General features: G+C 38.6%; 1 protein-coding gene across 2 annotated transcripts; it reads right to left on the bottom strand.

Moving 5' to 3' along the window:
- Positions 1–6,403: 6,403 nt before the first annotated feature.
- On the bottom strand, positions 6,404–22,157 carry TM4SF18 (transmembrane 4 L six family member 18). 2 transcript variants are annotated; one of them, XM_019748845.2, is made up of 6 exons: positions 21,979–22,152; positions 21,700–21,893; positions 18,832–18,921; positions 10,593–10,735; positions 7,473–7,653; positions 6,404–6,704 (listed from the first exon to the last, which is right to left on the bottom strand). In XM_019748845.2, exons 2-6 carry the CDS (start codon positions 21,874–21,876, stop codon positions 6,690–6,692), a joined length of 606 nt encoding a protein of 201 aa, XP_019604404.2. In that variant the 5' UTR covers positions 21,877–21,893; positions 21,979–22,152; the 3' UTR covers positions 6,404–6,689. The 2 variants fall into 2 exon arrangements, with proteins under 2 accessions (XP_019604404.2, XP_019604405.2); XM_019748846.2 differs by lacking the exon at positions 18,832–18,921 and having other exon boundaries at positions 21,979–22,157.
- Between the last annotated feature and the right edge of the window lie 521 nt (positions 22,158–22,678).

Here is a 22,678-nt window from a genome sequence, read left to right as displayed (position 1 = left end):
AACAAAACCAAAACCAGTTAAAAATCTCACCTGGCATGAAATTAAAAGGATGTATATTGGCGACAACTGCTCTTGTCATATCTGTCTGTCAAGTCACACTGCTCCAATGGACTGGTTGTTCTATACCTGGTGAACAGGTGTTACCTGGAACACTTTTCCTTCTTTCTGGGAATTCCCCTAACCTCTCTCCTGTGTCACATGTCCTGTTTCCTGAATCTTATTTCTTGGCAGAAGAAGAATTTTTTGCATTTTGGTGGAGTGCATTCTTGAAAGCTTCTTGCAAAGGGAATTTTTTTTTTTTTCGAGAACTTCCTCATCAGAAAATGTCACATATCATAGAAATAATTTCCTGCAGAATTTAAAGGGCATTGCTCCATAGTCTTTGCCCAATTTAGGTGTTGAAAAGCTTAAAGCCGATACAATTCCCTATACTTTCTACGTGACCTGTTGTTGTTGTTTTTCTGGAAGCTTATAGAATATCTTCTTTCAGGTGTTGGTTTTAAAACTTCATTTGGTATTTCTTTTCTATTGGATAGTCATGCTCCTCTGTTTAATAGGATTTTCTTAAATTATAATTATTTGTGCTCTCAATTTTCTCTGTTCTTTCTCTCTAGAAATTCCTATTTTTTTTCATCTTGGACTTCTTTGACTGATTGGTTTTCTAATTTTCTTACCCTGTTTCCCCGAAAATAAGACCTAGCTGGACAATCAGCTCTGATGCGTCTTTTGAAGCAAAAATTAATATAAGACCCGGTCTTACATTATATTATAATATATTATATTACATTACATTACATTATATTATATTAGGCCTGGTCTTATATTATAGTCAAATAAGACTGGGTCTTACATTAATTTTTGCTCCAAAAGATACATTAGAGCTGATTGTCTGGCTAGGTCTTATTTTCAGGGAAACACGGTAGTTTTTGCTCCATTAAAAAAAAAATTCTTGTTCCTTGTGCTCTAGTCCCTGAGTGATACCTCAACTTTATTTTCCTAATCTTATACTGAGTTTTTTGTTTATACTATCTTATTTTTAATTCCCAAGATTTCTGTTTTTTGTTCTATGAATGTCCCTTTTTAAAAAATAGATTCTCATTTATTTTCGTGAACACAGACTCTTCTCTTATCTTTCTATGAATGAATGATTTTTTTAAAAGCCTTCTTTTCTCCATGTTTGTTTCCTCCAAATTGGTCTTTATTTAAATTTGTTTTGGTCCCTATCTTTTCCCCCCTTCTTCTGCCTGTCCCCCAACTCCGGTTCAAGCCGTTGTTTCTCAGTCTAGTTGTGTAGGACACAGCTCCCTGGCCCATGCTGGTATTATGAGCCTTGCACTCCCCTGGGCTGAGGCAGTCCTTAGGCCATTCACAGCAGGTGGCTGCCGGCCATTCATGGGGGCACACAACAGCATACAGCGGGCTGCCTCAGCTCAAGGCAGCCCAGCTCCAGGGAGAGCTGTTGTTCACAATCTTAGCTGTAGAGGGCACAACTCACTGGCTAAGTGGGAATCGAACCGGTGACCTCGGCCTTAGGAACACGGAGCTCCAACCACCTCAGCCACCAGGCTGGCCCCTTGGTCTCTGTCTTTCATGTAAGAAGGCTTTTATCAGATGTGTGCAGATCTTTGTCTATCTGCTCATGATAATGAATGGAGGAAAGATCTGGTTGGAAACTGAGTGTGTGTGTGTGTGTGTGTGTGTGTGTGTGTGGTTTATTGAAGCTGAACTTCACTGTTGGGTGAACTGGGCAAACCATTTATTAAGGTATTCTGATTATGACTATATTAGTTTCCTGTTGCTACTGTGACAAGTAACCACAAACTTAGTGAAATAAAACAACACAATTTTATTATCTTACAGTTTTGGAAAGCAGAAATCCAAAATCAGTTTCACCAGACTACAATCATATGCCAGCAAGCTTTGGGATCTTCTGGAGTTTCTAGGCAAGAATTTCCTTCTGTGAACTTTCTAGCATCTGCGAGCTGCCTGCATTCCTTGATTGATCCGTTTCTTCTTTCTTCAAAGCCAGCAGTGTAGCACCTTCTCTCCTCTCTGACTCCTGCTTCTGCTCTGACATTTTTCTCCCTGAATCTGATACTCTTACCTCCCTATTGTAAAGACCCTTATGACTATATTAGACTCTCCTGCATAATCTAGGCTAATCTTCCCATTTTAAGAACTTTAATCACATTGGCGAAGTCCATCTTATGGTAACATATGCACAGACTCCAGGAATTAGGACATGGACATCTGGGGAGCCTACTTTTCAGCTTAGTACAGGAAGTATCTAAGTTTTTCCTCCTGCACTGGCAGACTCCCTAGAGAGAGGTTCCAGCATGAAAGGTAAAATTCTGGCTGCCAGTATGCTGAGATCCAAGTGAGTCAAGGGGGCTTGGGGGCAGGTGTGCCTTAGCATTCATCATTCAGGATGTACCAGTCATTTAATCTCTTCGGTTTGGGGGATGTATATCTTAAGTGAATCTAGTTCTCTCCAACTTGGAGACCCACTATTTCACCTTTTTCAGAGAATAAACTTTCAGATGTCTGTTACTTCCCAGGGGCATGGAGAGGAGAAGGGATACAGGGATTCATCCAATTCTTCTTAGTGGTCTTTCTTTATTCCTAGTGCCAGAGGTATCTGGTGTTATCCATTTCTGAGTCTTTTGAAGATTCTGAGGTGTAAATCAAGTTGGCTATCAGTTCCCCACCTCATAGCTTGGGATTTTTATGTTTCTTGAGTTGTTTTTGTCAGTTATGTCTTATCAGTATGCTTTGTAGCTTCCAAATTTTTATTGCTGTTCTCCTCCTGATATCCTTATGTTTGATGGATTATGCCTTTAAGAAAAAACTGTATTGTGAATTTAGTGTGATTTTCGGTGGGAGTGAAATTAGATGTGTGTGTGTGCTAGTGTACATTTGTGCACATGTGTGTGTTTTCATATTAAACCAGAAAAAGTATTTGATTTGAATTGATTATGTTCTTTGGGTCAGGTGTGGGTTGGTTCTGACCTGGGCAGCCAGGCACCACATCCAGTAAAAAGATTTTAGTGGCGAAGTTTGTGTATCCTGCCCTACCTGCCCAATTACACACACTCAAACTTGACTCCTTCTTTCCTACTGGATATCCCACTTCCTCCAGGATTGGAATCTCATTCCTAACTTCCAGCTTCATCTCACAGAGCAGGAAGCAGAACTGGCAAGAGCTTTTCTGAATATTTATGCTTGTGGTTTTCATAATAGTAACCTTGAACTGCCCCTATTGCTTGTAGTTTTTCAGTGGAATGGAAGTGTATAGGCCAGGAGCTGGAGTTTTAGGAACCTGAGTATGACGGTTATTACGCTGCTTTATAAGAAAGGAATGCTCCCTCTCTTATACTTTATCTAGCCTAGCAATGCCTACCTCTTACCTTTGTGCATTTTCTCTCCCCAAACTTAGGACCTTATATTGTCGTTAGGACCTGATGATCTTCCTCCATCTTCTTCCTTTTCTGTTGTATTTGTAGTATTTCCAGGTCTCAGCCATCCTAAATCTGCTCCAACTACACCTCAGTTAAGATTTAAGTCATCCTGCTTCTAAGAGTTTTATATGTCCTAATTCCCTTAACCTTCATAACAACTCTATTATTATTCCTATTTTACAGATTCAGAAACTGAGGCACTGAGAACTTATGTAAACTTGACCAGGGTAACACATCTAATAAGGCAGAGCCCAGATTTGAATCTGAGCAATTTGACTGCAGAGTATATCTTTAAACCACTAAGTTATGTAAATTTCATCCATATGCCAAACGCTGGTTTCTGAGATATATATATATATATATATATATATATATTAATTTAATCCTCATATAAAACTTAGATTAAGCAAGCAAACAAGAAGCAAAGATATTGAAGATCTGAACAACAAAATTAACTTGACCTAATGGAAACATATAGAAGCCTGCATCCAAATATTTGGAGGAAACATTTACTTTTTAAGTATATAGAACATTTACAAATATTAGCCATAAAACAAGCCTTAAAAATGTTCAAAGTATCGGAACCATATAGACCACATACTATGATCACAATACAATTAAGTTAGAAATTAATTTAAAAATATGTTTGGAAATTTTAAAGCACATTTTAAAACTCATAAATGAAAAAATAAATCATAAAGAAAAGTAGGAAATATTTAACTGAATAATAAGGAAAATACAACACTTCAAAACTTGTGAGATGCACCCAAAGTAGTACTTAAATAACAAATGTATAGTCTTAAATGCTTATTAAAAGAAAAAAGTTTGAAAATTAATAAGCTAGGCATTCAATTTAAGAAGCCAGGAGAAGTACAATGAGATAGATGCAAGGAAAATAAGAGAGAAATAATACATAGAAGAGTATAAATGCATCAAATAGAAATCATTCTCAATTAGGATTAGCTGGCAATACTCAACCTCTCTGAAAATTAAAAATAAAAAGAGTGTCTCCTAAAAAGGGTAAGAAAAAATGCTGACACACACATATCTCATGTCTAGTTCTTTCGTATTTTAAGCTCGTTAGATAGATTTTACAGAAAAAATTAGAGCATATTTGCTTTTTAAATGATATTTATTTTTTCTAATTATTCAAGTAATACATTTTCAAAGGAAGATTTGAAAATATAGAACAATGTAAAGAAATATAACTCATAATCTCATCACTAGGCGATAATTATTAACTATTAACGTTTAGGTATTTTTTCCAGTCTTTTTTCTATGTATCTGAAGATTTGTATGTGTATATATGTAATTTCATGGTTACTGAAAAAACTTGGGCTCAAACTGCACACATAGATTTGTATCCAGCTCTTTTATTTAAAATTGCATCATTGGTATGTACTCTTTAAATACTAAATTTTGGGTGACTGTGTTAATGTTTAATTTACTGATACATATACTGTATTGCATTTGACAGTGTCTCTGTTTTTAAACAATGTTTCCAGTCCTGTGGTGGAGTCATTCAGCTGACATCTATTCATGGTCCACTCAACGTATGGTTCCATATTGAATCTAAACATGATTGAGACAGTCTGAATGTGTCTGACAAACTGGTGGGATTGACCTGTGCAAAGTCTATTTACAAGAGGACTGAGTAGTCTCTGGGAGAACTAAAAAAAGAGGGTACTGGACTTGCTGAGTTTATGGGCTTGATAGAGTGATCATGTATTCTCTCTATGTTGACTTCCTTCCTTGACCTTTAATTATTATTATTATTATTATTATTATTATTGACCGCAATGCCTGGGTTGCTTCATTCTTGGCTTCTAGTTCAAATTTGCCAGTCTTGTTTCAGACAATATTTAACTCTAGGCTAAGGAAGAGGCCACCAGGTTGACAATAGTCTGCCCACGTTTTGAGTTCCTGTTGCAGTTCTGTCAGCTGGACCCAGGGCATGGGGGTCATATAGTATATGACATGGTTTGCTTTCAAGATGCTCACTTCAGCAAAGGCTGTGGGCTGGGCAGTTTCTCTTAAAGAAGGCTGTAGGCTGAGCAGGTGCCAAGGAGACAGGCATTCTCCAGATTACTGCCTGCTACTGCCCAGCTTTGGCAGAGAGCAGGTGTTGGCAGAGCCTCACTGACAGTGTCCAAGGAGGAGAGTGATGGTGAAGTGGCAGAAGTGTTAAGATCCAGTGGGCTTATGATGGAGACAGGTACTCCACAGAGCAGCCATGAGAAACAGAAGGGCCTGGCATGAATACCCAACAGTGAGTGTCTGCTATGCCCACTTTGTACTAGGCCCTACGGGTGATTGGGAAAATATAAAACGTGGCTGCTATCCTCAAGGAGGTCGTGGTAAGTATAGGTAGAAAGATTATAAATGTTTTGCTTAAGACACTAAAAATAAATACAGATAGTGATAACTCCCATGATAGTTATCAACTGGTCAGTGGTCACTTTCTCTAATCCACTGAACATGTTCTCACCTGCTCATTTATTCCAAGGTTGTCTCTTGTAGCCCACAACAGTTACCACCAGGTCTGAGCAAACGATGCCACGAGCTCAGTTAGGTTATGTAAGTTTATATAAAACATAATAAAGAAAACTTGGAAGATATAGAAAAGTAAGAAAAAGGGTCACCTATTACCTTTTTACCCTATTTGACATTTTTGTGTAAACTTTTCTAGATTTAGATTTTATCCTGTATTTTAATTAATAGGTGTTTTGTTTGTTTTAGATAGTTATGCTTATGCTGTAAACATAAATTTGCAATCTGCTTTTTCACATAGAACTATTCATAATATTTAAAACATCACTTGCAAAGGCCATATAATATTACAACTAATGTACCAGTTTTTACTTAATCCTTCCCCTGAACTTAGACTTGTGGGGTGTTTCTAATTTTCCAGACTATTAAATAAAATTGAAATATATGAGTATGCATTAAGTTTTATCTTGTAATTTTATTTATTTCCATAGTATAGATTATTGGAAATGCACTTGTTTGATCAAAGGGTATGAACATTTCTAAAGATCTTGACACATACATGGTATTGTTTAGAAAACAATTATAGATGGAAGGGTGGCATAATTTGCACTTTAAGTGAGGACTGTAAATTTCACAAATGTGTACAATAAATACCAAATGAAGAAAACATCATTTGAATATTGAATATGACACTTAAATATATGACCATAACTTGATCATGGAAAACATTCTTGTTCTTAGTCAAATGATTCCAGGCTATAAAAAAAGGAAAACCAAAGTGAGTAAAGCAGTACATTTGACTTGATTAATAATTCATAATCGAGGTAGCAACTTATAGTTCATATTCAAAACATAATGGAATAAGAAAATATTTATTTGGCACTGCTAGGAAAAGTATTATCATTATATTATACATTACATGTTGTTAAACAAGGCACAGTATATTTCATTCATGATTTCTCTTCACTCTGGACTCACTGGATAGGTTTAGCAGTTTCCACCATAACTAAATCAACATTAGTATTTTAGCAGATGAAGCAAAAGTAGTTTCAATAGAATAAAGACATGTTTCTCTTCTTAAAAACCACTCACTGATAACTCAGCATAAAGAAGGATTATTAGCTGAATGTAACAGCATTAAAAAGAAATTATTTCAATGGGATAAGCTTGTGAGCCTTCGATTATTTTATGAACAGGGAAATTCTCAATAAATGGTAAGATTGTGCTTTGGGTTATTGCTACATAGGACACTGAAATGGTGCTCATTCAAACACTGTGCTGTTTGCATCGTACAACACAGAATGCAGATTTTGCAATTGTCCCATTGATTCAATCTATATAGACCAGCCAACAGACACTTTGGAATATTGGAAAAAATTGAGATTTTAGAGGTTTAGTAAAGGTGAGGGCATTATGAATGGGAAGAAAATCATGGAATTCTAAAAGCCATTTAATAAGACTCGTTGAACCCTGGGCAGTGGGGCTAAAAGGGAGGAGGTACAGCTGCCAATGGGAGTCTGTTACCTGGATGATGACTGAATAGGTTCCACACAGTATCTTGGATAATTGAATGATTATTTTGATGAGGCAGACGATCACCTGAAGCCCACTGAGAACAATGAGAATGGAAAACAAAATAATGTTCCACTCTACCACATGTGCAGGTTCAAGGCACTGAATCCATATGCTGGAATCTATAAGGAAACTGAGAGAGAGGACGAAAATGGTCAACAAGACCCATGGCCAAGTCTATACACTTGATCCAAAGAGAAGTCTACAGTTACTTATATGTTTGGGAAACTAATATATATGATTAAATACATAATATTATTAAATATGAATTAATATGTTTTTAAAAATCATTCAGGTACATACAAATTGTGATTGAAAACTATGGTGAATGTTTAAATTAAAAAAAATTATTACAGTAAAAGACACATTGCCATTACTCCCCCTCAAAATACTCCCCCTCAAATACACTGATTCCATCATTCTTGCCACTTTCTGAAGCAGTTCTGGAAGTCCTCTCTCGTGAGTGTCTTTATTTGCACTGTGGTGGCTGCCTCGATGTTCTGAAATGATTCAAAACGTTTACTTTTCATGGTCATTTTGACTTTGGGGAAGAGCCAGCAGTTGCACGGTGCCAGATCCGGTGAATAAGGTGGATGAGGACACACCCTAATGTCCTCACTTTTGCTCACTTTCAGGTCTACCTGGCCATTAGCACTTCTTCGAAGGGTGATACTCTCTCTGGTCAACTAAATCAAAATGGAAAACTGGTCTCTTTCCAAAAAATGCCCCCAGCAAAAACAAACCTATTTGCAGGGCAGAGCTGTCTATGAATATTTTGTCAATAGCAAGATGCTTTTTCTTAGAACGGCAATTCAGGTAACGTGGGGACCAGCCAAGTCGCTCTGGTACTTAGTGCCTGTGGTGGAAAGGGGTGACTTCTGCATTTTGGAGACCACCACCATGACATCTCCTTTCTCTTTGTTTATCTCTGTCCTCCTCCCTTTCTTTCTTATTCCTTTCCTTTCACTCGCTATGCTCCAGGATACTCAGAGGCACTCTGAGAATTTCTTGGTATTGCCAATGGCCTTTAGGTCTCAAGTGGTAAAGAGCACTGAAAACGGAGTCAGAACTCCTGGATATGTAGGATCCTGAGTAAGGGACTTTACCTCTCTGACCTCTAGAGTCTTTTTTAAATTTTTTTATTGGGGAATATTGGGGAACAGTCTGTTTTTCCAGGACCCATCAGCTCCAAGTCAAGTTGTTGTTTTCAATCTAGTTGTGGAGGGCTCAGCTCAGCTCTAGGTCAAGTCGTTGTTTTTTTCAATCTAGCAGTGGAGGGTGCAGCTCACTGGCCCATGTGGGACTTGAGCCGGCAACCTTGATGTTATGAGCACAGTGCTCTAAACACTGAGTCAACCGGCCACCCAGCTTCAGCTCTAAGCTCAAGCTGTTGTCTCTCACTGGCCCATGTGGGAATCGAACCAGCAACCTTGGTGTTATGAGCACTGCGCTCTAACCACTGAGCCAACCAGCTGCCCTTTAGAGTCTTATCTGGACAATGGGCTTAAAATATCTAACCCTAAGGGTTTTGTGACTGATTGGTGAGAGTTACATAAAAATGCTTTGGAACCTGTAAAGCACAATATACATCTAATTTCCTGTTGCCATCTCCCTAGACCCATGTCTTGTACACTGATACTCCTGACTCAGTCTCAGCCAGGGAAGCTAATCTCTTCAAAATCTTTAGACTGTGCCCAGTATATGCTCTGCACAGATCATCCATCACTTGAAAGCAAGATGACTTGCAGGGTTTCTGTTTGTCTCCCAGACTATGGTCCAATTTATTCCTGTAAACCATGGAGAGCTATAAGTGCACTAGCACAGTCTGGAAGGAGTAAAGAAGCTGGAAACAGGTGAATGCAAATATCAAGAGCACTTTAAAGGAGTAATGGAGAGGCATGTGGGCAGCCTGAGATTCTTGCATTGAAAGGGGAGGCTTCTTTGCTTTTGGGGCGGGGAACAGTTCAGGGGCTGATGACATAAAGGATTTTTGCACCAGTGGGACTTTCTGTCTTAGGGCCTCCTTTCCTGAGGTCCTCCAGTCCCACAGGAGTGTCTCCTCCAAGTGTTTAGAAAGGCTGAAGGTTATTTTCTAGATTCTCCTGCCCCGAGGGAGGGCTCTGGAGGTAGGACCTTGCTGAACCTTCAGAATAAAGGTGGCAGAAACAGTTCTGTCATGCAATCCAGGTGAGCATGTAAGACCTCAAATAGATGTGGGCCTTGAATAATAAAGCCAGCGATGGGGAGCTGAGAAGAAAACGTAACTTTCCCTGGGAATGGTATAGACACTCCCTCATTTTACTCCATTAGAACTCTGAGCACAGGACAAGACAGGGAGCGATTCAATGGCCCTCTCGTGCACCTCTATCTGGGCTCTGCTATCTCCTAAGCTGCTTCTGCAAGTGTTGATGGGCCCATAAGCCAGAACAATGCCAGTGTGAGGCATTCTGCGATTCGAGATTGGGTCTCTCAACACCTGACTGAACTACCAGCCTTTTGAGCAAGGCTGCTTCCCTAGATGGTTCTTTAGTATATGCCAGGTAAGCTCCTGGCTCCTTCGACAAACTTCCATACCTAGTCTCTGGACCTCAGGCTGCACTTTTCTGCTCACCCTGCCTGGTTCTATCTCTGGGTAGCCCCTGCTGGTATAGCCCTGGTGGCACCACCCAAGGGCGGTCTCAGCCAAGCCCTTTCACATCTATAGCAGACCACATGTCTGACCTAACCACGAAACAAGACTGACCTCCCAGAACCACTCAAGTTCCAGGCTCCCGCAGTGGTCAGACCACAATCACCATGAAGCCCTGCTCTGAAGTGTGGGAGAAACACGTCTTTCATTTGGATATCTCCATGACAGCTTCAAAGTAGTGGATGCATGTGGCATTAAAAGACTGGAGTAAAAACATTTAAACAAAGATCTGTGCAGGAACATATTCGTCTGGATATTAGCAAACTAATAGTAAAATTCTACACTACACTAGCCACATGAAACTTCAAAGTGCTCATAGAAAATGAGCATGACCGTGAGGCCAGGTGTTTCTGACCTTCTTGATTTGGGGAATTAGTTCTTACCGTCCTGCAGTGCCCTCAAAGGCGTATTCCCAGCCATCAAGAGTGCGGCAGTATGGGCCTTGGACAAGGCCCAAAGCCGAAATGACCAGGCAGTATCCAGAAAAAGCAATTCCAAGGGCAGAAAAGATAATCGACAGCAGTGTCTAGATTAAACATAGAACAAGGAGGTTAGTGCCACAGAATGAAACAAGGGGATATTGGGCATAAGTGATCAGATAGGTACTTTCTCGTCCTCATCCAAGTCTAATCCACTCTATGTAATAACACGTGCCCACATAAAAATGGAGGGCTGGCCTGGTGGTTCAGGTGGTTAGAGCTCCATGGTCCTAACTCCGAAGGCTCCCAGTTTGATTCCCACATAGGCCAGAGGGCTCTCAACCACAAGATTGCCAGTTCAATTCCTTGAGTCCCGCAAGGGATGATGGGTTCCGCCCCCTGCAACTAAGATTGATCACGGCACCTTGAGCTGAGCTGCCTCCTGGATGGCTCAGCTGGTCGGAGCACGTCCTCTCAACCACAAGGTTGCCGGTTTGACTCCCACAAGGGATGGTGGGCTGTGCCCCCTGCAACTAGCAACGGCAACTGGACCCGGAGCTGAGCTGCGCCCTTCACAACTAAGACTGAAAGGACAACTTGACTTGAAAAAAGTCCTGGAAGTACACACTGTTCCCCAATAAAGTCCTGTTCCTCTTCCCCAATAAAATCTTTAAAAAAAAAAAAAAAAAAAAAAGGAAACATTTGATCCAAACCCACCTGATCTTAAAAATAAGTTTTTAAATGACTTTTTGTCTGGCATTCCATAGAGGCAACTAGTTGACTTACTGAATTTCTTCCATTTGTTCTGGAATTTTGATATCAAAATAATGATCACCTCATACATAATGAAGTGAAAGGATGTGATCAATCTACATTTATTTATTGAATGTGATTTTCTAGGTAGTGTGGGTTCTCTAAGAATCATAAGCTATAATCTCACATATAGGAAAATGAGGGGAAATATCAGGTGTTAGCCTAGATGGTCATATTTATATTCAAGTAAGGATTGATAGGGAAGAAAGTGTTTTCATTTGGATGCGAGAATGAGCAATATTCACAGGCAGATCAACACAAGCAGAATTGTGAGAAGTAGATGGGTTTGATCTAAGAGGGGGTTCCTACAGAGAAGGAGAGAAGTTATGAAGACCAGACTGTCATACTGCTAATACCAGGGAGACAAGGTTGGTAGGACACAATCTAGATCTGTGTTGCTTACAAAGTGAGTGCAGCTTGGCAGATCTGGGTGGAAGATGGTCTTGAATGCTGGATCAAGGAGGCTAGACTTCCTCCTTCAGGCCAAGTAGCTTTAACTCCCATAATCTTTTACTTAAAAATATTCAAATCTTCAAAAAAGTTGAAAGTATAGTACAACAAACCCTTATATGCCCCTTATCTAGACTCACCTTTTGTGAATATTTACCACTTTCGTTTGTTCTGTGTGTGTGTGTATTTACATGTTTGTTACTGAATCATTTTAATGTAGATTGCGGATAACATGATTTCTTACTCCTAAATACATCAGCTCATAGCTCCCCAAAATAAAGATAGTCTATTATTCTGCTGTTTTTTACTTTTTTGTACAGGATTTAATGAAGGTTTATGCACAACGTTATATTTCTTTCGTTTTCTGTACTCTTACTGCCTTGTTTTACAGGATATTAAATTGTTTTTGAAGAATATCAGCCAGTTGTCTTGTAGAATGTTCTACATTTTAGGCTTTTCTGATTGTTTCCTCACAATTGGACTTGGGTTGAACTTATGGCAAGAAACTTGATTAGTGTGGGTACATTATAGGCCTCTCACTGCAGCTGGTGATGCTAAGTTTGATCTTTTGGTTAAGGTGGTTTCCTCTAGATCTATAAATGTACATTTTCCACTTTCCAATTAGTAAATAATTTGTGAGATAGTACTTTGAGACTGTGTCATATCCTGTTCCTAAAGACACTGCAACTGACAAATTTAGCATCCACTGATTATCCTCATATCCATTGGTCTCTAATTATCATAATACTTGGTTGCAGTGTACTGCTTTTCTAATTCTATCATTTATTCTGCATTTATAACTGATCATTTTTCTTCACAGAAGAACTTCCTTTTCCCATTTTTTTCTCTGCTGCCTCTTGTTCTGCATATTGTACACTCATAGGTATTTTTTTTTCAATTAAAGTTTATTGGGGTGACAATTGTTAGTAAAGTTACATAGATTTCAGGTGTACAATTCTGTATTACATCATCTGTAAATCACATTGTGTGTTCACCAGGTATTCTAATTTATTGTGTTATAATTTATAACCATTATTATTCTCTTAAATGCTAGTCTAAATATGGCCAATGGGAACAGTCCTTCAAATCAATTCCTGTGTCCTTTGACATATCTTTATTGTTCTTTGAACATTTACTTGCTTTCTGGCACAAGATGTCCTGAGATTTTTTGAATTTATGTTGCCATAGTCTTGGAATAAATTATTTTTCCAACAAGCCATGTAGTTGGCTTGTGAGCAAGGATGTGTGACATGAACCAATATATGATTTTGAAAATTTTCTCTGGCAGTGATGGTATACCAGCTGGAAGTGAGAGAATCCATAAATAAGGATTCCATGTGGGGACAACTTCAAGTTCATGTGACAGAGACATGCACTGGATGAAAAGACATTCAGGAGAAAATGAATAGCTGGAGAGAGACTGAAAAAAAAATCCAGAGTTTGAAACTAGGATGAAAAGGAGACAAAAATAGGGATGCCAGTAAGGATAGTTTGGTTTTGGAAGAAAAACAAATTCAATTTTAGAAGTGTTGATTTCAAATGAAAGTAGGACTAGTCAAACAGAAACTTGTAGCAGCCAGTTAATAAATTCAAAAGCTGAGACCAGACTTCTAGTGAAGATGATGGAGTAAAGAAATGCTCACCTCCTCCTATGACCACATCAAATTTACAACTAAATTATAGAACATTCTTGAGAACCACAGAATAACTGAACAGAACTCCTGTAGCTAAGGCTATAAAGAAGAAGCCATGTCAAGACTGGTAGGAGAGGTGGAGATGCTAAATGAGTTGGTCTCGCACCCACTAGTGGCAGTTAATAATAAGAGGGATGTTTCAGCTGTGGAGGACCCCCTGAGGAGTGAGGAGTCCCAGCCCCACACTAGGCTCCTAGCCCAGAGCACCAGTGCTGGGAAGAGTAGTCTCCACAGCATGTGGCTGCAAAAATCAGTGGGGATTCCATCTGGGTGAGATGGAGGCTGCTGTAGAACCAGACACCCTCTTAAAGATCCAAAGCACAGACTCACTTACTCACAAACACTCACCCTAAATTCTAGTGAAGGGACAGCAGCTCGAAAAGCACCAGGGACACATGCAGAGGAATTGAAGTGCCTGGCTTCAGGGAAAAGGCTGGAGGGGCAGCTGTCCCCCAGACAGAAGGGCTGGTAGATGCAATTGTCCCTTTATTCAGGCCTCCCTTCACTCAGCCTGCAGGCTCCAAGTCTAAGTCTTCATTAACATGGCTAACATGGCTGATCCCACCCTGGTGATTCCCTGAGACCCCACCCTACCCAACTCACACACCAGCTTGAACCTCTTTCAGTGGCTGTCCTTGGCCTATGCTGCAGACTTTCCTAAAATCCCTCAAAGATCCACACACCCTAAACAAGCAGGCCTTGGCATGCACTGTATTTCTTGCTAAGGGGCCACAACCCGGCACTAGTGGCAGCTGATCTCGGTCCACAGCCTACCCTCTCCCAGGTGTCTCTAAGCCCAGAAAAGACAGCTACCAACATCATATCACGTTGTACCTCAGCTCCTACCAGTTGACCCTGGGCCAGGCACAGGCAGCAGCTGATTTTAGCATGCACCAACAGCTCTCCCAAGAGTCCCCAAAACCAACACACCTGGTGGCTGACTTCAAACCACATCAGAGCTCCACCTGATTATCTGCAAAACTCCCAAAGGGTAGACTCAGCAGGCACCAGAGTCCCTCTAAAGCAAATTCTGCTCCATGGGGTCAGCCCCCACAAAAAAGCTCATCAGCTATAATCACAGCAGCCTGCACAGCCAGCCAGTCTGAGTTTCAATCCCACCTACTGAAATGTAAACAACAATCCAGGCTCAGCTACAACAGTAGGGCACACGCAAGTCACACAAGGGACGCCCCTGGAGACTGTGCCACTGGGCCCCACAGAACACCTACTACATAGGGCCACCCTGCCAAGACTGAGAGTCATATCAGATGTACCTAATACACAGAAACAAACACAGAGAGGCAGTCAAATGAGGAGGCAAAGAAACATGTCCCAAATGAAAAAATAGGGCAAAACTCCAGAGAAAGAACTAAATGAAATGGTGGCAAGCAATCTAACAGATTCAGAGTTTAAAACACTTATTATAAGGATCCTCACTGAATTCAGAAGAATTAATGAACTCAGTGAGAACTTACACAAAGAGATAGAAATTATAAAAAAGAACCAGTCATAAATCTTCATACAATAACTGAAATGAAGAATACATTAGAGGGAATCAATAGCAGACTAGAGGAAGCAAAGGATCATATTAGCGATTTGGAAGACAAGGTAGCACAAAACACCCCATCAGAACAGCAAAAAGAAAAAAGAATTCTAAAAAATGAGGATAGTTTAAGGGACCTCATCGACAACATGAAACATAACAACATTCATATCATAGGAGTACCAGAAGGTGAAGAGAGAGAGCAAGGGACTAAAAACCCACTTGAAGAAATAATGACTGAAAACTTTCCTACCTGGTGAAAGAAATAGACATACAAGTCTAGGAAGCCCAGAGTCTCAAACAAGATGAACCCCAAAAGGCCCACACCAAGACACGTCATAACTAAATTAAAATGCCAAAGCTTAAAGACAAAGAGAGAATCCAAAAGCAGCAAGAGAAAAGCAGTTAGTTACCCACAAGGGAGCTCCCATAAGACTGTCAGCTGATTTCTAAACAGAGATTTTGCAGGCAAGAAATATTCAAAGTGACAAAACACAAGGACCAACAACCAAGATTACTCTACACAACAAAGTCATCATTTAGAATCAAAGGGCAGATAAAGAGCTCCCCAGTCAAGAAAAAGCTAAAGGAGTTTACCACCACCAAACCAGTATTACGAGAAATTTTAAAGGGACTTCTTTAACAAGAAGAAAAAAAATAAAAAAAGTGAATAATAAAATAGCAATAACTACATACCTATCAATAATTACGTTAAATATAAATGGATTAAATGCTCCAATGAAAAGACATAGAGTGGCTGAATGGAGAAGAAAACAAGACCCATATATATGCAGCCTACAGAAGACCTACTTCAGATCGAAAGACACAGTCAGAGTGAAGGCAAAGGGATAGAAAAATATATTTTTTTCCCATCAGATGAAAACAAAACAAAACAAAAGCTGGGGTAGCAATACTTATGTCAGCCAAAATAGACTTTAAAACAAGGGACAAAAAAGGACACTTCATAATGATAAAGGGATCAATCCAACAAGAGGAAATAAATCTCATAAACATCTATGCATGCAATGTAGGAGCACCTAAATGCATAAGGCAGATATTGAAGGACATAAAGGGAGAGATCAACAGTAATACAGTCATAGTAAGGAAGTTTAACACCCTATTAACATCAATGGAAAGTTCATCCAGACAGAAAATCAACAAGGAAACAGTGGCCTTAAATGAAACATTAGACTAATTGGTATCTTTAGAACATTTCACCAAAAGCAGCAGAATATACATTCTTTTCTAGCACACATGGAGCATTTTCCAGGATAGACCACATGTTAAGCCACAAAAAAAGTCTCAGAAGTTTAAGAAGATTGAAATCATATCAAGCATCTTCATGATCACAATATGAAACAAAGAATGAATTACAAGAAAAAACTGAAGAACACATAAACACATGGAAGCTAAGTAACACCTTACTAAATGAATGGGTTAATAATGAGATCAAAAGATACCTTGAGATAAACAAAAATGAAAACACAACAACCCGAAGTTTATGGGACCCAGCCAAAGCACTTCTAAGACAGAAATTCATAGCAACGCAGGCCAACCTCAAGAAACAAGAAAAAAAATCTTATATAAACAATCTAATATTACACCTAATGAAACTAAAAAAATGAAGAACAAACAAAGCCCAAAGGAGAAGGAAGAAAATAATAAAGATCAGAGCAGAAATAAATGAAATAGAATCTTAAAAAAAATACTAAAGATCAATGAAATCAAGAGCTGGTTCTTTGAAAAAAATAAACAAAATTGGTAAACCTTTAGTCAGACTCATCAAGAAAAACAGAGAGGACCCAAATAAATAAAATTAGAAATGAAAGAGTAGTGATAACTGATGCTACAGAGATACAAAGGCTTATAAGAAAATACTACAAATAATTGTATGCCAACAAACTGGACAACTGGAAGAAACGGATAAATTCCTAGAAACATACAATCTTACAAGACTGAATCAAGAATAAACAGAAAGTCTGAACAGACTGATAGCTATTAATGAAATTCAATCAGTAATCAAAAAATTCCCCAAAACAAAGGTCCTGGACCAGATGGCTTCACAGGTGAATTTTACCAAATATTTAAGAAAGAATTAACACTTGCCTTTCTCAAACTATCCCAAAAAATTTAAGAGGAGGGAAGGCTCCCAAGCTCACTTTATGAAGTCAACATTACCTTGATTCCAAAACCAGACAAAGATGCATACACACACACACACACACACACACACACACACACACACACGAAGATATATCTATCTATCTATCTTCGTGTGTGTTTGCATAATCTATCATATATATATATATCTCCTGTTTCCCCGAAAGTAAGACCTAGCCGGACAATCAGCTCTAATGCGTCTTTTGGAGCAAACATTAATACATTATATTATATTATGTCATGTTATGGTACGTTACGTTACGTTATGTTATGTTGTAAAGATCCAGTCTTATGGTAAAATAAGACCGGGTCTTACATTAACTTTTGCTCCAAAAGATGCATTGGAGCTGATTGTCTGGCTAGGGCTTATTTTCAGGGAAACACACACACACACACACACACACACACACACACACACACACACACACGAAGGTATGACAATTAAGTTCGTGAACTCATCCTAGAAAAAGTGCAACACACCTCATTACTACATATCACTACAGTCACTTTCAAAGTACTCCCCTTGGGAAGCTATGCACCGATGCCAGAGCCTTCAAAGCAATTTTGGAACTCTTTCTGGAATGGTTATCAGAGCTGTCATCGTATTACCCTTGATGTCCTGAATGTTGTCAAAATGTCTTCCTCTCAATATTTCCTTTATCTTCAGGGAAAGAAAGAAGTCATTAGGGGCCAGATAAGGTGAGTAGGGAGGGTATTCCAATACAGTTATTTGTTTACTGGTTAAAAACTCCCTCACTGACAGTGCCATGTGAGCTGGTGCATTGTTGTGATGCAAGAGCCTTGAATTGTTGGCAAAAAGTTCAGGTCGTTTTCATCTTTTTCACGCAGCCTTTTCAGCACTTCCAAATAATAAACTTGGTTAACTGTTTGTCCAGGTGGTACAAATGCATAATTACTAATCCCTCTGATATCAAAAAAGGATGTTGCAACAAGTTTGCGAATTTAATTGTCAGACCTCATACTTTGCATATACACAACAACGTGAATAAATCCAAAAATCATTATGCTGATTGAAAAAGGCCAGATATAAAAGACAAAACTGTATAACTCTGTTGGTATAAAATACAAAGTAATCTAGAATGATAAAAATCAGATCAAAGATAACCTTTTGGGGGTGATGGAAATATTCTGTGTCTTGATTGTGATAGTAGTTTCATGGGTATATTCAACTGTCAGAACTCATGGAATTATACACTTTTAATGAATGCCATTTATTAGATGTAAATTGATCCTCAATAAGGGTGATAAGAAGAAAAAAATAGACTCACAGAAACCCAGCTAGAAAAGGAGAGTACTATTTTCTAATTTCATGTGTTTTCAAATCCTGAGTTTCTGGAAGAACATCAGCAGAATGAAGGTGAAGGAAAGACTGTAAACAAAACGGAAGATAATTTTGGGAGTAAACTCTTGGGCTCTGAACTGAAGGGATCATGGTGAGGGTATGATAATGTTTATATTTTCATGTTTCTGAGTGAGAGGAAAAGAGCCCATTCAACCATCCTCAAAAAACTATTGCTCTTACCATGTATTTTTTGCTGCAGTTTTCACTCTGGCAACATTTATAATTGTTATCACTCTCCAGTACAAGAAGAACTGCTGCTACTATAAGCATCTACAGTAGGGAAGAGAGAAAGTATCAGAAATGGGATACTAGCTTATATTCATATTCTTAACCACAGCACAGTGATTCAGAGCATAGACTCTAGTGCAGGTAGGTCTGGGTTCTAATTCCAGCTCTCACACTTGCTAGCTGTGTAAGCTCGAGTCCTTCCTATAAAATGGTGTTGAGAATTCACCTCATGGGGTTGATATGAGGTAATATATGTAAAATATTGAACATAGTGCTTGATTCAGAGTAAGTGATTGATAAATATAAGCTATTATTATCATGGTAGATCAGTCATCAAAAGCTAATGATAAAAGAGGAATAAATGGTAGGGACACGGGAATACCACCCTGGGCAGCAAGTTTGCATTTCTCACAGACCCAGTTGTGGAAGACAAAGGAATACCATTCAGACTTTGCAGTTTGCCAGCCTCTCTCAATTTACTGATGTCTGGGAATGGAGGTGAGAGGCCTAGTTAATCTGAAACTGCATCTCTTAATTTAAAGTAAAGCAAGTTCAATTTCCCCATGCACTCAAGCCATCTCAGGTTCAAATTTTCCCGTGTTTTGTCTGTATGAAGCCAACTAACTGGGATAATTCAATGTATTCTGCTTCCCCCTTTTTTTGTATCTTAAGCAAAAGATTTTGTATTTTTGTTCTGGAAAGACATTAATTTCTTGATTATTATAATTCCTCCCTGGGACCATTTATTGCGTCTGGCAAATCCTCCACCTATCCTTTGTTCCCTTGCTCAGTACTGAATCTTGAAGCTAAGTTCATAGTTATTTTATTGTTTGCAGTCAACATCTCCAGTTTCCAAATTTCTTCAGACTTTATTTATTTATGTATCCATTGCATTATTTATCTTGTTCTTCTCCTTTCTCCTAAAAGGATTTGGTACAGTAACACTACTATTTTTCAAGAAATCTTAAACAATGAAAAACAGAGAACAGATACTTTCACCTGCTTTAAATTTTACATGGAATATAAGCAAAAGAGTTCTCTAGTCCCCTCCTTTCAACACCATTAGTTATCACAGATTTTAATAGATTCTAACCCAATAATGTCTTACAACTCTTGCATTTATTACAATTATTGAGGGAAATAACGATGAGATAAGGCATAGTAAACCAAATACAGTAACTAGCTTCATTATAATATTGGTAGAAATATTTAGACATCGATCCTGGAGTTCTGTGGCAAATGAGAAAGAGAAACTGCTTTCTTTTTTTGTTATAAAATGTAACTGCAGTACCGAGGGCTCAAGAATAACGGAGCAAAATCACCCTTAATTCCACCACCCTCACATGTTTTTATGTATTTATCTCCAGTGTTTTGCCACATACGTATATTTTACATAGTTGCAATCTTAATTTAGTCACAATTTTGTTATATCTTTTTCACTTACAGAATAATATTCATTTTCCATGTTGTTATACCTTCATGATTACAATTTTCATCAACGTATGAAGGGAACGTACTGTATAACTTCTTTGACTACTTCTATGCTAGGATGCTTCTACTTATTTATATTATAAACAGTGTTGCCACAAACATCTGTGTATACATCTCTTTCCTTATTTTGGGATATTTCCTTAGAATGAATTCTTCGATTTAGGATTACTGAGTCAAAAGACATAAACATTCTCATAAATTTTAATATGTCATTTCAAAAGTCTTCTCCAAAATGTTTGCATTTATTTATAGAACCACTACCACCCTTTGTGATGTAGCTATCACTTAGCTTCAACAGCACTGGATATTAATATTTTAAAGTTTACTACTTTAGAATGCAAAGCAATAACAACATGAAAACTGTTTTCCAACACAGCTATTCAAATACTACAATAATTAAACACCCACAGAGACATAGAGGTAGATTATAATGGATTTTCTTTTAGTTATCAGTGGCATAATAAGCTTACAGTGCACAGTGTGTTATTTTTAGCAGTGATATGATCAGGAAAACTGTCTCTTCCTCTGAGTTGCCAACATGATTTACTTGTTTTTAAAGAGCACAAAATCATCAGGAAAATATTCATGGATTCTTACCGTGAATAATTTGATTTAGTTTTCAAAACCACCTTCCATTATTAGGGGTATAATGTCAGACTATTTAGCACTGATATGGCCCATCCTTCCAAAAGTATTTACAATCACAACAGTCATTGGTTACCTACTCCAAATCAGTCTCTGTCCTGGCACTTCATACATGAGATTTTATTTAATCCCCACAATGACCGTGAAAAGTAAATGTCATTATTCCCATTTTCTAAATGAGGACACTGAGGCTTGAAGACATTGAATAACTTGCTCCAGGTCTCATGGCACAAACGACAGAACTTTTGAATGCAAATTTGTCTGAGTCTCCAAGTCTCCGCTTTTCCACGCTGTCTTAATACCAGGCTAAAGAAATTGTGAGTGCAGGTGGAAAATCTGTTCTGGAAAAGAACAATGCCACTGAAGACTAAATAACTTAACTTGACATGCAGGCTTCATGAGGACCTAATATTTCTACATGTCAGAGTCTCACAAACTTTTGTCAGGACTAATTTCCTGCATTGCTTATTAAAGCTACATAATTGAGCAGCTTACCGAAAACAAAGCCACTCTCCAAATCCTAAGGGACTGCCTGCTTCTCTACCCAAACCCAGCTTCCAAATCCCAAACCAGGATTAGTAGAATGATTTTTCCATTATTCATATTTTTACTAGGCACAAAGCAATTCTTAGTTAAAAAAAAAAAAGTCCCCTTCTGTGATCCCAAGTCTCTAGTCACACTTACCATGACACCTGAGAAACAGATTCCTTCAAAATACCACACGAAGTTGGTGAGTTTATTGCTGGAAGCATAGGAAGTTTGCCCATTTGGGAAGTACAGTAATATATTCACAGTTATACTCCAAAGTGCAAGCGGAATCAGCAGACCACTTAGGCAGCCTCCACATTTCCGAGACCCCATTTTACCCTGCTCAGAACCTGCACGAGATTTCAAGAGTGTAGAGTTACATAAGCCTGTTTTACTTCCCACCTGTCCTTTTTCTTTTTTCTTTTTTTAAATTACCTGCCACTTTCTGGGTCAGAGCCCTTTACTTCATATTCATGAGGAGCCCAGGACTCGGACAGAACTGCAGCCCACAGTCTCTCGGTGTGAAATAGTGGTTTACTGTTTGGAGAACAATAGACAATGATCTACGGCTGAAGAGCTGAGCTGGTCTTCATCCTGTGCCAGAGGAATGTGGTGTTTTTGCTGCTTTTAAAATAAGTCATTTTCCTTTGGATTGGAGCACTAAAGATTTAACCCTGAGCATGTTTGAAGAAGGAAGTTGGGGTGGGGGTTGGCATTGAGTCTGGCAAATTTCATCCAACAGTGGACAGTCAGACTAAGAGGAAACTACCAAGGTGGCTTATATTAGAGCACGGTATGTGGTATGTTTGCTCAAATATCCTGACTTCATACATCTGTCTTTTATTCAAGGTTCTTTAGTGTTGCATTCACTATTTCACATTCACCAAGCATTGTTTAAATTGCAGGGAGTACAAAAAGGACAAAGAAAGGGACAGGCTGGTGGCTAGGTAAAACAAGACATCACAGTAAGTGAGTTTATTGTTACAACGCCAGTACAGCTTTCCTCCCAAGAATTCATATCTATTTTCTCTTCCTCTCTGAAAAATAATAGCAGAAATAGCTTCGTATCTTCCTTACTGTTTAGGAAAAGGAGGTAAGAGAAGTTGGGTACTTTGATTAAGACTTTATGAGTATT

The sequence above is a fragment of the Rhinolophus sinicus genome, linkage group LG01 (genome assembly GCF_036562045.2).
Source record: "Rhinolophus sinicus isolate RSC01 linkage group LG01, ASM3656204v1, whole genome shotgun sequence".
NCBI lineage: Eukaryota > Metazoa > Chordata > Mammalia > Chiroptera > Rhinolophidae > Rhinolophus > Rhinolophus sinicus.
Note: the sequence above shows the minus strand (reverse complement) of the source record. Positions and strands in the feature narration are given on the sequence as shown.

Excerpts from the sequence above, each read along its gene's own strand:
- TM4SF18 (XM_019748845.2), bottom strand. The coding sequence starts at position 21,876 with ATGGGGTCTCGGAAATGTGGAGGCTGCCTAAGTGGTCTGCTGATTCCG. Across the intron at positions 18,922-21,699 it reads TCTGTTTCTCAGGTGTCATG|ATGCTTATAGTAGCAGCAGT; the intron begins GTAAGTGTGACT and ends TCCCTACTGTAG. Across the intron at positions 7,654-10,592 it reads TTTGAGGGCACTGCAGGACG|TTTCCTTATAGATTCCAGCA; the intron begins GTAAGAACTAAT and ends CCTCTCTCTCAG.